This window comes from Leptodactylus fuscus, chromosome 4, assembly GCF_031893055.1.
Source record: "Leptodactylus fuscus isolate aLepFus1 chromosome 4, aLepFus1.hap2, whole genome shotgun sequence".
NCBI classification, from domain to species: domain Eukaryota; kingdom Metazoa; phylum Chordata; class Amphibia; order Anura; family Leptodactylidae; genus Leptodactylus; species Leptodactylus fuscus.
In genome coordinates this window covers 27,505,067-27,519,770 of record NC_134268.1, presented here as the reverse complement: position 1 = coordinate 27,519,770, position 14,704 = coordinate 27,505,067, and the positions used below count along the sequence as shown (strand labels likewise).

General features: G+C 42.4%; 1 protein-coding gene across 1 annotated transcript in view; it reads right to left on the bottom strand.

The window, feature by feature from the left end:
- NUDCD1 (NudC domain containing 1) overlaps positions 1-14,704 on the bottom strand; it is a 75,979-nt gene that overhangs the window by 14,343 nt on the left and 46,932 nt on the right. Inside the window, exons 6-8 of the mRNA XM_075270267.1 lie at positions 14,302-14,509; positions 3,720-3,864; positions 2,304-2,429 (exon numbers count right to left, since the gene is read on the bottom strand). Of these exons, the coding sequence (XP_075126368.1) occupies positions 2,304-2,429; positions 3,720-3,864; positions 14,302-14,509 (479 nt within the window). The remainder of the gene's footprint in view (positions 1-2,303; positions 2,430-3,719; positions 3,865-14,301; positions 14,510-14,704) is intronic.

Genomic DNA, 14,704 nt, shown 5'->3' with positions numbered 1-14,704 from the left:
CAGTGTGAACTTACCCTTAAAGTCTATATCAAGAGCATCTTTTCCAAAAACTGTACATGTTGCCATTCCTCTGTTATTCCTCCTGAAAATTTTGTAGGAAAATGTTCACCTATCTTATCACTTCGTTGTCATTTTATTCCACAGTTGGATACTGGACACTATAGGTTCAATGGGACCATTGTCCGTGGTTGCACCCAAGTTGATTGGGAATCTTCTACGAGGAATAATATGGGGATAGGAGCAGCACGACACAGGGTTATATGAAGAGATGCTTTAGAAAGTGTTGTTTTATGGGGAATACATATTTTCATTACACCAGACGTATCAGGGGAGGTGACCGATCCTCTTAAAGCCACTATGCCATGTCATGCCAGATTGCTCCCATACTCCTGGGTGACCTCTCCATTAACTCTTCACCTTGGCACAGTCTCAGGTGCTTCATTCTACAAGTCCTCATCCATTACACACTCTACTTGATAAGATTGTGGATGGAGATAATGAAAAGCACTGACAGCGGCCCTCGACACAACTCATCTCTGCCTTATCGATCGTATTATAGAAAAGTGAGTCCACAGCTGCCGCCAAGCAATTACCTTTAGTGCTCATTTCATCATGGGTGTCTATAGAAATCTATAGAGCGTAAATTACTTCATTCCTAAGACATCGGACCACCTGTAACACGTTTCCTGAGATAGGATCATGGTCATTATAGGGCTATTCCCATCTCACTAAGCATATATCATAGGATAATGATCAATGGGGATCAAACCACAGGGGTCCCACCAATCTGAAGAATCAGGTTCTGGAATTGCCAGTCATCAGTTGTGCAGGGACTTCAACACATCTCCATATAAGTAAGTAAGGCTAAGCTAGAGTACTTTATAGGGCATGTCATTGGGAACGCATTAGTCCACTCATTTCATCCTAAACATCTGTAAACGTCGCAGTAATCGGGACCTTCACTGATCAGGAAATGATGGTATATCCTAGCAATAGGCCATGTCCTTCTAAATGGTCACTACCATTTCTGACAACTTAGTTTCATTTAATACAGTAAGTAAGCAGCCATTTTCTTGTAGCCTGTGGGCATGCACAGTCAGCTCTGCTCAAGGCCTAGAAGTATGACCCCCAGCGGCGGAAGAAAACGCGTGAAGAGTCCGTTCCTGAAGAAATTGGAGGCAGCGCTGGAGAGTTCTCTCGCAGCATTGGGGACGCCCCCAGTGCTGTGAGAGAACTCATTTGCATACCTACAAAAACCGGGATTTCTACCGAACGGCGCCGCGGAGAAGACATCTAAAGGAAGGAGAAGAATAGGCTTTCTTAATGCTATTCCTATGTGTTACTCACAAAAAAATTTCTTTTTAATGATAGGATCCCTTTAAGAGTGCTACTGTTTTCTGCCTGAAAAACTGCTCTCAATTTGCTGCCCCTAGGTGTCTCCCTGTTTGGTACTTTGCTGTTCACTTCCTGTTACTAGTACAAGTCTGTCTTTAGAAACCAACAGATTCAAGATAGAATTCAGGTAGTGTAGAGGGAATGGCAAGTCTCTCTTCACAGTTTCTACAGGTTTATACACAGATTTAACGCTCTGTGCTCCCTGATAGTACACTGCTCAAAGAGGAGTCGCAGCTTCTCATAGCCTTCCCTTACATTCACTGTGGGCTATCTACTTCTGACTAGATGTTCAAGATATTTCTGATGGGATTTTAGTTATAGACATCAAGCAGCTTTCCTTAATGTGCTCAGATTTCTCAGATCTTTTCAGCTGTATCATCACTTGTATCTGCAGTCCAGTGTTCCTGGATGATGTATATTATGGTGACTTTTCTCAGCCAATGCCTATACTGGCCATGACATAACGTGATAATCTAGCCCATACGAGAGTGGATCAACATTCCAAAAATGTCAAGTGCAGCGGTTGGAGGAGTTCTGATACTGACACATGGTGGCTTTGTTGGATTGTACCTCATCATCACTGTTGCCAAAGGTTAGGGTTGTTGGATTCAGAAAACCCATTACTGAATTCTATTATGAGTGTCCTCCCTCCATTTCATCTAGAAGCCAAAAATAAAGACATGTATCTCCTGTGCAGAGAATAGGGCATACATGTATAATCGATGGAGTCCCCACAAGTGCTCCATGTGAATGGGCGCTTGACTGCAACTTCATACACTTTTATGGAACCGCTGGAAGTCCAAAGAAAGTGAACAGAGCACTGGCTGTACAGCAATGCTCTACTCACGTGGGGCACTCCTGTTCTCTTGATCGTACTTCTATGTGATTTAGTATTAAGAGTGTCTTACCACATGAGTAGCCTTCATGGTGTTGCCATCAAATCTACACAAAGTTGTACTGTCCTCAAGGGACATGTCACACTCTTCCAGTTCCTGAGCATTGCATGGCGGTTTCTCACAGTCTGGATTTGGGTTCTAAGGAAAAAAACAAAAACATAGAAGCATTCGGCAATAACCAAGATATGTTAATATTGTTAATAATATGATATTGTACTTGTATTAACATAGCACTCACACCTGGTGTAATACACACACTGGCAAATGAAGCAATACACTGTGCCCACTGAAATCAACGGGCTCCTCGAGCTGCCAGGTTATAGATGAACAGTTTTGCAGTGGCTAAGCCAAAGTCTCTGGGTGGCCAGGGAAGTAAAGTCAATGCACACATCGTTTCTGGTCTAGGATAATATTTTTGGGGAAAGGGGGGTTAACTTCAGCATACCTGGGTGTAAGGAAGGGATTTAGATCAGCATCCCTAGTAGATGAGGGTGGACCAGTAGTGACTGTCCTTATCCCTGGTGGTCTAGGACAGTAAAGAAGTCAAAGGTCCTTTTGGTCAAGGATAGGGGACGGGATAATATAAACAAGTCTTGGATTAAAGGAAAGGGTTTAGGTCAACACTCCTCGTAAACTAGGGTACCGTTTTGGTTATTGTCCATATTCCTGGTGTTCTAGGATGGATGGATGGTAAAGAAGTCAAAGGTCCTTCTGGTCAAGGATAGGGGAGGGGAGGGGATAATATAAATGTGCCTGGGATTAAAGGTAAGGGTTTAGGTCAACATTCCTCGTAAACTAGTGTACCGTTTTGGTTACTGTCAATATTCATGGTGGTCTAAGACAGTCAAGGAGTCAATACACACACCTCTCTTGGCCTAGACTATTGGAAGGTTTGATATTGGTATTTCTGGGATGCAAATAAAGAGTTTAGGTCAGCATCTCTGTTACACTGTTCTATGGTGGTGATGTCTGTATCACTGGTGGTCTAGGGCAGTGAAGAACATACATATGCTTCTTGGTTTATCATAGTGGAAGGTATGATGTTAGCATGTTTGGGATACTCAGAAAGGGTCAATATCTCAAATAGACTAGGGTAAAGTTTTGGTTAGTGTCTGTATCCTTGTATCTAAGGCAATAAAGGGGATAATATCAACATCCCTAGTGATCCAGGGCAGAAAAGGGATCACTCAGTGTCTCACTTCTATGCTCGAGACACCCCAATGTATAATAGAATAAGTGGAGAAACTGAATTTTCGTGTTCAGGATGTGGATTGAATCACGTACACATCCATTCTGTGGCCCAGTTTTATCTATTTTCACATAACTCTTTGCACAGCCGGCATCGTCTGTAACTGCGCTTCACTGTCAAGTCAATGATCAATGGAGAACTTACTGACAGATTTAAGAAAACAGCATGGCAGTGCTTACCAGGTCCTCAGATGTGAGATGCATCAGCTGCTCGGCTATTGCTGCACACTGTGCTGGATCGGCAACAAATTCTCCTTGTTTATCGCCAACAATTACTTCTGCCCACATACAGCCCACATCTCTCTTTGCCAACGTGACCTCCACACTGCCAGAAGACAAAGTAGCAGATTACTGACCGGCTGAAACCAAGAGACAATATCAACTAAATCCTTTATAGACAAGAAGGACTTCATTTAAAGGGGCATGTGATGTATATAATATACTGCATCTAGTTAGGTTATAACGTTCATGTTCACTATCATAGTGGAGCTCCGATGTGACAGTAGATATGGGCTAAGATGAATTCTTGATCGTGATGGTAACGGGTGCTAAGGAGTTTAATCACCCTTAGTGTGGTTAGTGGAATCTGTTTGTTTCCTTGGCTTATGGGCCAGATAGAAGCTGCAATCTCAATACTGATGCCAGTGGTTATGGGCCCCCCTAAGGCTCTTGGGCTACGATGTGACTGTACCCTCTGCACCCCTCAAGTTACGCCCCTGGACTAAATATAGCTTAAGCTGGTTTGCTCTTTTGCTATTGATGGGAGTGGTTTGGGGATAATGGAGTCTCACCTACCATATAGTGGCGGGTAGTAGAATCTATTGGTATGGATGTAGAAGGGCACTACACCTAAAGGCTATTTGTCTTAGGTTCTATTCACATCATGTTAGGTGTGTACATCAAAATAATCGGGGTAACATGGCTGGTGAATGAAGTGATCTGCCACGTAGGCTGCTTGGAATAGATGATTGGTGTGGGGTCCAGATAGAACAACAGTATCAAAGACAGCCCTAACCTGGTGCACCCTGTTTTTTTTTAATGGTCAGACCTCCGTGTTCCCTGAAAAGACATCAGGGAAGATCTAATAATAGTTACAACTAATAGTTTACTAGTAGTTTATCCATAGATTCACTGCATGTATAATATATATCTATGGGACGCTCCCTTGAAGATCATGTCCGACTTTCCAACAAGCTTTTGCTGCAATGATGCGGGATTTTGCCAAGTCAGTATCCCAGCTGTGGACAGCACTGTTTCGATCTGATTGGATCTCATCAGCACAGCCTAGGGAGAACTGACTTGGCAGAGGTGAGAGACTTCTAAACCAGATTATGGGGATATTGTCACTCCTTAGGGATAGACCACCTTGTAGTTGTGTGGAGTCTTACAAAGCCATTTTCGCTACACTGCCAAGTCAGTTCTCCCTAGGCTGTGCTGATGAGATCCAATCAGATCAAAACAGTGCTGTCCACAGCTGGGATACTGACTAAGCAAAATCCTGCATCATTGTAGCACAGGCTTGTTGGAAAGTCGGGCATGATGTTCAAGGGAGCTTCCCATAGAGGGCAGCATACAGAGGCATGTTTTCCCTATTTACATCTTGGGAAACACAATTGCATATTCTTCCCATGCATGTATAATAGGGATACAAGGAGCAGCAAGTGAAATAAAGCCAAGAAAAGGGTGCACAAGGGAACAGTGAAGATTTAGCCCTGCTGTGGATGTATTTGTAGATCATTGTTGAAAGATTGATAACCCCATTAATACGAAACTTGATTAAAAAATGTATAATATATATATATATATATATATATATATATATATATATATATATAAATATATATATATATATATATATATATATATATATATATATATGATTTTTTTTTTTTTTTTCATTTCTGGTGATACATTCTCTTTAAAGTGAGAGTGTCCAGGACTATGTAGGCACACACTCTCCCTGATGTGTACAATTATCCCCTGACCCTGGTCTATAGTCTCTCATTCTGCCAAATCAGTATCCCTGCGCTATGCTGAGGAGGTCCAAAAGACCGAAACAGCGCTGTCCATAGCTGGGAATCTGTTCCTTTTGGAATAGAAATACTAATTTGGCAATTAAATCCGCATCATGATAGTAGACTTATTAACTGAGTCATGCATGATGTTAAGGAGGCTGCACTCTAGAGGGTGGCGTACAGAGTGCACTGTTCTCCTAATTACATCCTGGAGAATAGATTTGCATATTTTTTACCCAGGACTGAATAGTAATTTTTTGGGGGGTTTTTGTTGTCCAAAAGAAGCGGCATGGTTGTCCATGGCCTCTGATATCATAGACCTTTTGCATTGTTTTGAATGGGTCTGAACTGGACAACAGTGGCATGGTTTCCTAAAAATCACAGACCCTTTTCTATATTCCTAGGCAGCCACTTGCCTTTTCATGTAGCATATGAAGGGAGGGGGATTACTGAAGAGTGAATACCTTTGGAGTTCAGTCGAGTTTACTGGGCTTTGCCTGTGATTTTTAGGTCTATACTTTTCACTCTATGATTTTTAATTGAAAGGGATGTTATATACGCGGGGGGAGCGTCATAAAAGATACCTAGAAAACTGCAACAAAAGGAGATTTACGGGAATTCAAAAACATCAATATTTCTACGGCGCGCATTGTTGAAGTCTCCACATGGCAATATGGATCCACAGGCTACCGAAGAGCGCGCCTTCCTCTCTATTGTCTAGCGTACGATTGGTGGCGGCCAACTTTAAAATGCAGGAGATGGAAGACATCAAGCTTAGGATCAATAGACGAAAAAACTGCATCTGAACCTTGCCATGTTAATAGGGGAGAATTGGATTTCATAAAAGAAAAACGAAAAATGACAGGCTCTCAGATGTCATTACGAGGCGAAGAAAGGGAGCCGCACTGTTGTGCTTCCGTATATAGATCCGAAAGTGGCGGCGATAAACAAGAGATGGGTAATAAAAGAAAATAAAGACTCTGCGGAGGACGGCAAACCTTGGCCATCTTTAAGGGAAGAGTGTTCGAAGATCTTAAGACTTTGATGGCATGTAATAAATGGAACGGCGAGGAGTAAAGCGCCGTAAATTGCGGTATAAAAATAAAAATAAGTGCAGTGGAAGCGGGGCACTCGAGCATCAGAATAATGTGAGAGAAGGTGAGCCTGTGATCTGAAAGGGGCGACACGGAGGTGTCGGATCAAACGGCTGTCAGGATGAAGAGGTGGTTTTATCACAATGCAAAGGTCAATAACCAAATTCCCAATTAAAGTACAATCTGCCTGTTCTCTAAGCCGATCAGGAGCCGGGGACGGCGATTTGCCAGATGGAACAAACGTTTCATCTCGGGCGCGATGGAGTGCTCCTCACTGGAAGGAATCATTAAGCGGTTCTTTCCCTGTCATTTCGGATGTGTTCCCCTTCATGCTGCATTAAACATGCGGCACCAAACAGACAGACAGAAAAACACTTTCTCCGAAGGATTTCACAGTTCTGGAGTTCTCGGCGCCACCGGCCAAAGGATTCTTATTTTCAGCTATTAATACGGGGGGAGACGTCAAGTTCAAGGACTTCTGAAACTAAGGCTCACAACGCCTCATTTATAACTGCTGGGGTTCTTCTTATTTTTTTGGAAAGCCAAAGCTTCACTCCTGCAGGAGGATATAAAGGCAAATGGGGCAGGTTTACTTATCAAAATCTGTATACCTCGTTTATGGAGTATTTTAGAGCCTTGTCGGACAAGAGGGTGCGGCTTAACAGGGTTGTGTGGTTACAGCAAATGAATAACAACGTTTGTAGAATCAACAGTAATCCAAATCTATATTTGTTGTATCAATTCCTGATGGTTTTCTAGATTTCTTCTTGTTGTTATTCATTCTGTTTACTCCCAGTGGATGAAAATAAGTCCATAGTCACGTGATATACAGTCCATAGTCATGTGATATACAGTCCATAGTCACGTGATATACAGTCCATAGTCACGTGATATACAGTCCATAGTCACGTGATATACAGTCCATGGTCATGTGATATATAGTCCATAGTCATGTGATATACAGTCCATGGTCATGTGATATACAGTCCATAGTCATGTGATATACAGTCCATGGTCATGTAATATACAGTCCATAGTCACGTGATATACAGCCCATAGTTACGTGATATACAGTCCATGATCACGTGATATACAGTCCATGATCACGTGATATACAGTCCATGGTCATGTGATAACACACAGGTTCACAGCTCAGTACCAAGCAGATGTCCAATTACTGTGCTGTAACGAGCCTTACATTTGTGTGTCCATCTCGCGACCATGAGAGACGTCTTAACACTTTGGTGGGCCAAATGCAAAGGTTTTATAAGCGCCCTCCCTCCCCCCCATCTCCGCCACTTAGATAAACCTGACCCACACAAATTATAATGCTCCCTTAGTGGCCCTCACACAGTATAATGCCTCCTTAGTGGCCCCATAAAATATAATGTCCCCCAGTAGCCCATCACACATTAACCTGTCCCCTCGCCGGTCCCTCAGACAATACAACACATTTAAAAAAAAAAAAAAAAAACTAACAACATTCTCATCTAGTCCCGTTCCTGCAGTGCTGCTTACAGGCCCCATCTCTAGTCCTGAGGATGCAGATAGAGTTGAAATAGCACCCAAAGTGCAGGCCTGTCCCGCGAGCGCCCCCCACTGAAAGTGAACAGCTTACCCTATAGTTAAAGTGACCCTAAAGACCACTGGTTGAGTTTTTATTCATTGGAACTAAATAATGGAGAACAGCAAGCAGAGATCTAGAAATCCTTGAAGAATCGATACAGGAAATATATTGGGACACTGTAAAAATTTGCATTATACAAACAGAACGATTAATTTTCTAAAACTGGACAATCCCTTTAAGGCCCAAATACCTGTACCTGTGTAATACTTGCAGGACTTTTTTTCAACTGTGATCTGAGACGGACTTTGCTCTGGACAGATTCTGATACAGATGTGAACGTAGCCTTAGATATCAATGGAATCCCTTTGTAATGGTCAAGGTCACTTATGTACATCATGGCACTTACGGAAGGGACCCCTGTTCAGTAGGGGCTTCAGTGATAATCGTTTTAATATCCACATGGATAAATGATATATATTGGGTATATATAGGAACTGCAACCCCTCCCCACTTTCCCCTCAACAGTTAACAACATGATATAAGTGATATCTATGGAGTTTACTAATAAATCTAGCGCCTCGCCTGTCCAAAGGTTGTGTAAGGTACTGCAGCTTAGCTTTACTAAGCTAGCGATACTGAGCTGCAATACCAACAACCACCTGTGGACACATATGGCACCATTTAAAGGAACCAAATCACGCGTTTCTAACCCTGTACATCCCCTTTAACTGCAAACTATCATATAAAACAGACTTTTTGTTGTTTTTTCAGCCCCTTTAAGAGTTTGGAATAAATTTGTTTTTGCATTTAATTTTTTGTATGACCCTGCAGCCACCCCTGCTGTGATAATCGCGGCTCCCCACAGCCTCTTCCACTAACAGTGCCCGCCCGACATCTGGAGGTTCACCCTGAGATGGAGCAGCTTTCTTTGATTGATGGCTACATCTCCTTGCAGAGGTGTACGGGAGACGTCTTCAGGCTTTTGATAGAACTTTTTACAAGTTAAAGGCTTCAGATTTTGACAGCGTGAACTTTCTGGAGTGTGAAGGCAGAGATCTTACAGAACATGGTACTTTTACAACAAGTCACTGGAAGTCTTGTCTCCTGCTATCCTTGTATCTCTGCAGAGCTAGACAGAATTCAGGAGGCTAGGAAAGACGCTTAAAGGCCATCTCATAAAGGGATGGCATATCATCACATAACTATGGTAGACAAAGAATCCCAAATCCTATTAAAAGATGTGACGCTGCAGCGGAAAACCAGATATTCACAACTATAGATTGTAAGAAGAAACTGATTTCCATTGTAACTCATGGCAGAATGGGGGTTAAGGCACGTTTGGCGCTAGAAAGGGCCTTGTACCAAATGTGTGCCGAAATATCATCAGAGAATGGTGATGGTGGGATGGGTCTGACTTCTGGGGTCTACATGGATGTAGATTCTGTCTAGCTTTTGTATTATTTATCTAGGGGATAGAATATGTATATATCTAAAGTACAAAAAGGGGCACAGTGTAGAGTAACTAAGAATTTTAAGTCTTCTATATCTACTAAGGTGATGCTCTACAACTGTATAGAATATTGCAAAAAATCAGTTACTAGCTGGCAATAGCCCTCTCCTCCCCTCTACCCTCTCCATAGACTTCTGTAAGGATAGATATGGACACAGAAACTATTAGAGATACTATTAGAGTCTGAGTGAAGTCAATGAGGTGTAAAACAGCCTGAGAACTGGTGCCGATACACTGGACATTTTAATGGAGACTCATGTCACTCACAACACTCTTCATAGTCCTGGAGCTGGCGAAGGGTGTGCCGAAAATATGACAAGACGCACGCCTCCTCATAAATGAGCCACACCCTTCCCTGGGTTGTAGGCCTTACGGGAAATGGGTACCAGCCGCTGCACACTTTTTTTGGGAAGAAGCGAAGGCAGAGCAAATTTTAAAAAGTCCAATTTTTTTGCAAATAAAACTGCCATATAAGGCACAATAAATCTGGGCCAATATTTATGCTTCTTATGCTAGGTTCACACCTGCGTTCATCTGTCCGTTCTGAGCTTTCCGTCTTCTGCATGCCAGAAGTCGGAAAGCTCAGACCGGGTCCGGCCGTGCGCGGTGGTGAGCGTTTTATGCTCTCCGCCGCGAAACCGGATTTTTTAATCCGGACACAGAGTACTGCATGTCCGACTCTGTGTCCGTATTATAAAACCCGGTTTTGCGGCGGAGAGCCTAAAACGCTCACGGCCGCTCACGGCCGGACAGCTTTCTCACCTATTCAAATGAATGGGTGAGAAAGACTCCTGCAGGTTTCCGTCTCCTGCCTCTGTTTTAGGCAGGAAACGGAAACCTGAACTACGGAGTGGACAACGCTGATGTGAACGAGCCCTTATAATGATCAGTATTATTCACTTACGAAAAATGGTTAAAGGGATCCTATCATTGGATACCCTTTTTTCTGACTAACATGTAGGAATAACCTTAAGAAAGGCTATTCTTCTCCGCGCCGCCGTTCGGTAGAAATCCTGGTTTTCTTCAGTATGCAAATGAGTTCTCTTGCAGCACTGGGGGCGGTCCCCAGCGCTCCAACAGCACTGGAGGTGTCCCCAATTCTGCGAGAGAACTCTCCAGCGACGCCTCTATATTCTTCTAGAACGCTCTCTCCCCGTGTCTTCTTCCGTCCTGGGTTTCAATCTTCTAGGCCTCGGGCAGAGCCGACTGCAGAGTTCTCTCGCAGTGCTGCGAGAGAACTCATTTGCATACCGAAGAAAACCCGGATTTCTACCGAACAGCAGCGCGGAGAAGACATCTAAAGGTAGGAGAAGAATAGCCTTTCTTAAGGCTATTCCTACGTGTTAATCAGAAAAAAGGGTATCCAATGATAGGATCCCTTTAAGAAGTTATAGTGTAAGAACATCCTTCAATAACAACGGGAATCAATTTATGAACATATTTTCTGCAGAAGTAAGAGAAAAAGGGCAAGATAAGACGCTCCAGCATGGTTATTATGTAAGGAATGAGAACGCTTACTAACATAAGTATCACAGGAGGCCTCACTGGCATAAAACTGAAAAACCCCTTTGCTACATAATCTTGCAGGGATATATACAGCATCATTTGCTCCATTCATGGTTAACCATGAGAAAGATCCCCCAGAGATGTATACAGAATAAGGTTCAGCTTCCGGAAATGAATCCAAGTATCCACATACGATAATATGAATATCCACCACTTATAGATCACTGTATATAATCATAGAGCAGCTATATCCTTCCCTGCCATAAGCACAATGCAATTTCCCTGCTCAGTCCAAAGTGAGTAATTCTACTCTTTATGATGACAGGTATTGAAGCTCACACAATGGGCCTGTTATACCAGAAAATGGAGATTAGAAGAGTAAAAAGCAAATACGGAGAAGTCCTACAGCTGCTGGGATTTCTGAACAGGTAGATTTATACAGTACAGAAAGGAAAATCTGCTTATAAAGGAGATGACAATGAATACAGTACAAGACAAACAATGGAATGAGGGTATTGTAGTGTAAATTACAACTGTAACAATATAACACATATCTATCCATCTATGAATACACAAACATATATTATATATATATATATATATATATATATATATATATATATGAAAGAGTAAAACTGGCCTCACTATCATATAGAGAAGGGTGCAGGTCCATTGATAAAAGCTAAGGATCTGTTTGCGATAAAAATTAGAAAGCGGCAAAAAAAAGGGAGTAGATGAAGCTTTATTCACCCATCTGCGTATTTACATATATAATATATATTAAAATCATTGTATGGCTAATAAAAACTATTCTGAAAGAGCTTGAATTGTTAAAAAAAAAATTTAATTTTTCTTTTTGACCTTGACAATTCCCTGCTGTTCTCAACTTATTAAGTCCTCTAGAGCTCTCTGTTTTGTTGCTGCTCTTGACTTGTTAGCCCTATAGACCTCTCTACTCTTTCCCTGCTGGTCTCTACTTATTGTGCCCTGTAGACCTCTCTACTGTTTCCCTGCTATTCTCCACTTATTGGACCCTATAGACCTCTCTACTCTTTCCCTAATGATCCCTACTTATAGGGCTCTCTATACCGCTCTACTGTTTCCCTGCTGGTCTCTACTTACTGGGTCCTTTAGACCTCTTTACTGCTTCTCCGCTGGTCTCCAATTGTTGGGCTCTCTAGACCTCGCTGTTTCCCTGCTAGTCTCCACTTATTGGGCCTTATAGATCTCTCTACTCATTCCCTAATGATCTCTACTTACGGGGCTCTCTGGACCGATCTACTGTTTCACTGCTGGTCTTTACTTTTTGAGCCCTCTTGATAAATAGGAAATAGTCACTCACTGGCCACAGTGATAATCCATCTCATCCAAGGATTGGTTAGGTGGTCAATCCCTCTGTGTCAAGAGGCACCAGGAGCAGTGTGGGTGAGGTTCTGTATGATCCTTTTTTTATATTTACATAATAATATGGAGAATTTCCTAAATGATTGTTATTATCTTTAAAGCGGCTCTATCACCTGATTTTACCAATATGCGATAAACATATCCCTGAATAGCCTTTAAAAAGTCTATTCAGGCCCGCTAATTGTTTAATAAAAGACTACCCCGTTATAAACTTTGACCATAAAAACAAATATGCAAATGATACTTACCACGTACGGTGGGCTGTGTGTGCACTAGGCCTCGTCAACCTTCATTAACGCCCTCCTCTCCTTTCTTCTTTGTAACCCATCCTCTTTCCCCTGCGATGTCCCGCCTCCATCTTCTTTCATTCTGGCGGGTTTTAGCAAAATCCTGCGCATGTGCAGTAGCACTCCTGCCGGTGCCATCTTTGTGTACTGAACTGCGCGATCGTACTGCACATATGCAGTACGCTCGCGTAGTTCTCAGGGGAACTGAACATACTAAGCAGTACGATCGCGCAGTTCAGTGCACAAAGATGGCGCCGTCCTGTTCAGTCCCATGAATGGAACGGTGTTTTCTATCTTTTTCCTATTTTTTTTTTTTTTTTAATTTAGCCACCTTATTCACTATCCTCATGATACATTCTATTAGGGCATCTGAGCTTTATACAATGGGGGCACCTCACCAAGCAAAAACAGTGAACCTCTGCAGAACGACACTTCGCCTGGTGGGCTGGAGTCCGCTTTAAAGTGGTTGTCTGGGATCTGATGATAATTGATACTGATGACCTATCCACGGGATGGTCATCCGTGTGTCTGTTGTTCCCAAGCCCTGATGGACCAGAACAACGGACACCCTGGCACAGATATGAACATAGCCTAAGGTATAGGGTTAGAAGCAGCCCTGCTCCTATACAAGTGAATGGGAATGGGGCTGCAGTTCCTGGCGCCACCACTAGTGTATGGACCTCAATATACTATATACAGCAACCAGTGTGTACAATGTAGCAGTGGTGCCTGGAATTGCAGCTCCACTGTCAATCTCTTGAATAGGAGTACTTCTGCTTCCCAGATCAGCTCTGTAGTTATGGGCAGGAGGCTGTATTCCTCCAAGTATCAGCCCGTTACAGGGGAAATCAGCCTCTCCACGAAAAAAATAAAAAAGAATAAAAAAAATAAATAATAATAAATAAATAAAATGTCAATAGGTCAATAACACGCCCTAATTACAAGTTCTAGCCCCACTCCTGACGACACCCTACAAAATAATTTCATATTATAAGAAAAAATTAAATACCTGCAAAAATAAAAAACACATAAAAATAAAGCCCTATGTGTCACCGGAAAAAGACACAGAAATTAGTTAAATAACCCAAACGATAAAAATGTTACTGCCCTCAAACCTGCACATATAAAAATACCGAAAACGTGTCTAGTTCTGAAACACAGATTGGCCCAGAAGTGGTTAAGGAGTCGGGGGACTCAGCATTCCTTAAAGGGGCTGTATAAAAGAGGGCATGTTTAAAGTAGACGACCCCTTTAAGAGCAGGTTTGGGGAAAACAGATAGGACGTATATAGTATTCTGGAGTAGAAGGGGGTTGGGTTGATATCATGTCGGATTCCATACATGTAATGTCATACATTATAGCTCAAGCTCCGGCCCTACCTTCTTTCATCTTTTATAAGCCAAGTGCTGCTTTCATGATCAATCCCGGAGTAGAGCTGTCCTTTCAGAAATGGCTCCGGCTCCTTTAATGAAATGCTGATGTGATCGGGAGTAAAACAGATCTTAATATGCTCTTTGGTTATGCCATTGGGGAGGGGGAAGGTGAGGGTCACGTCCTCTGCCGTCTGCTGCCAAATATAAAGCGGCTCTAGAACAAAACACAGACAGAGGAAATGTCAATGGCAGATACCTGACAATATCACAAGACCGGACATATAAGATGGACATGACCACCAGAAACGGACAGATGTTACCACTATTATACGAAACGTGTCGCCAATTAATGAATTATTTCTAGTTATCTGTCATAGTGTTCAAGCTTCCTTACCGATTACCAATCCTG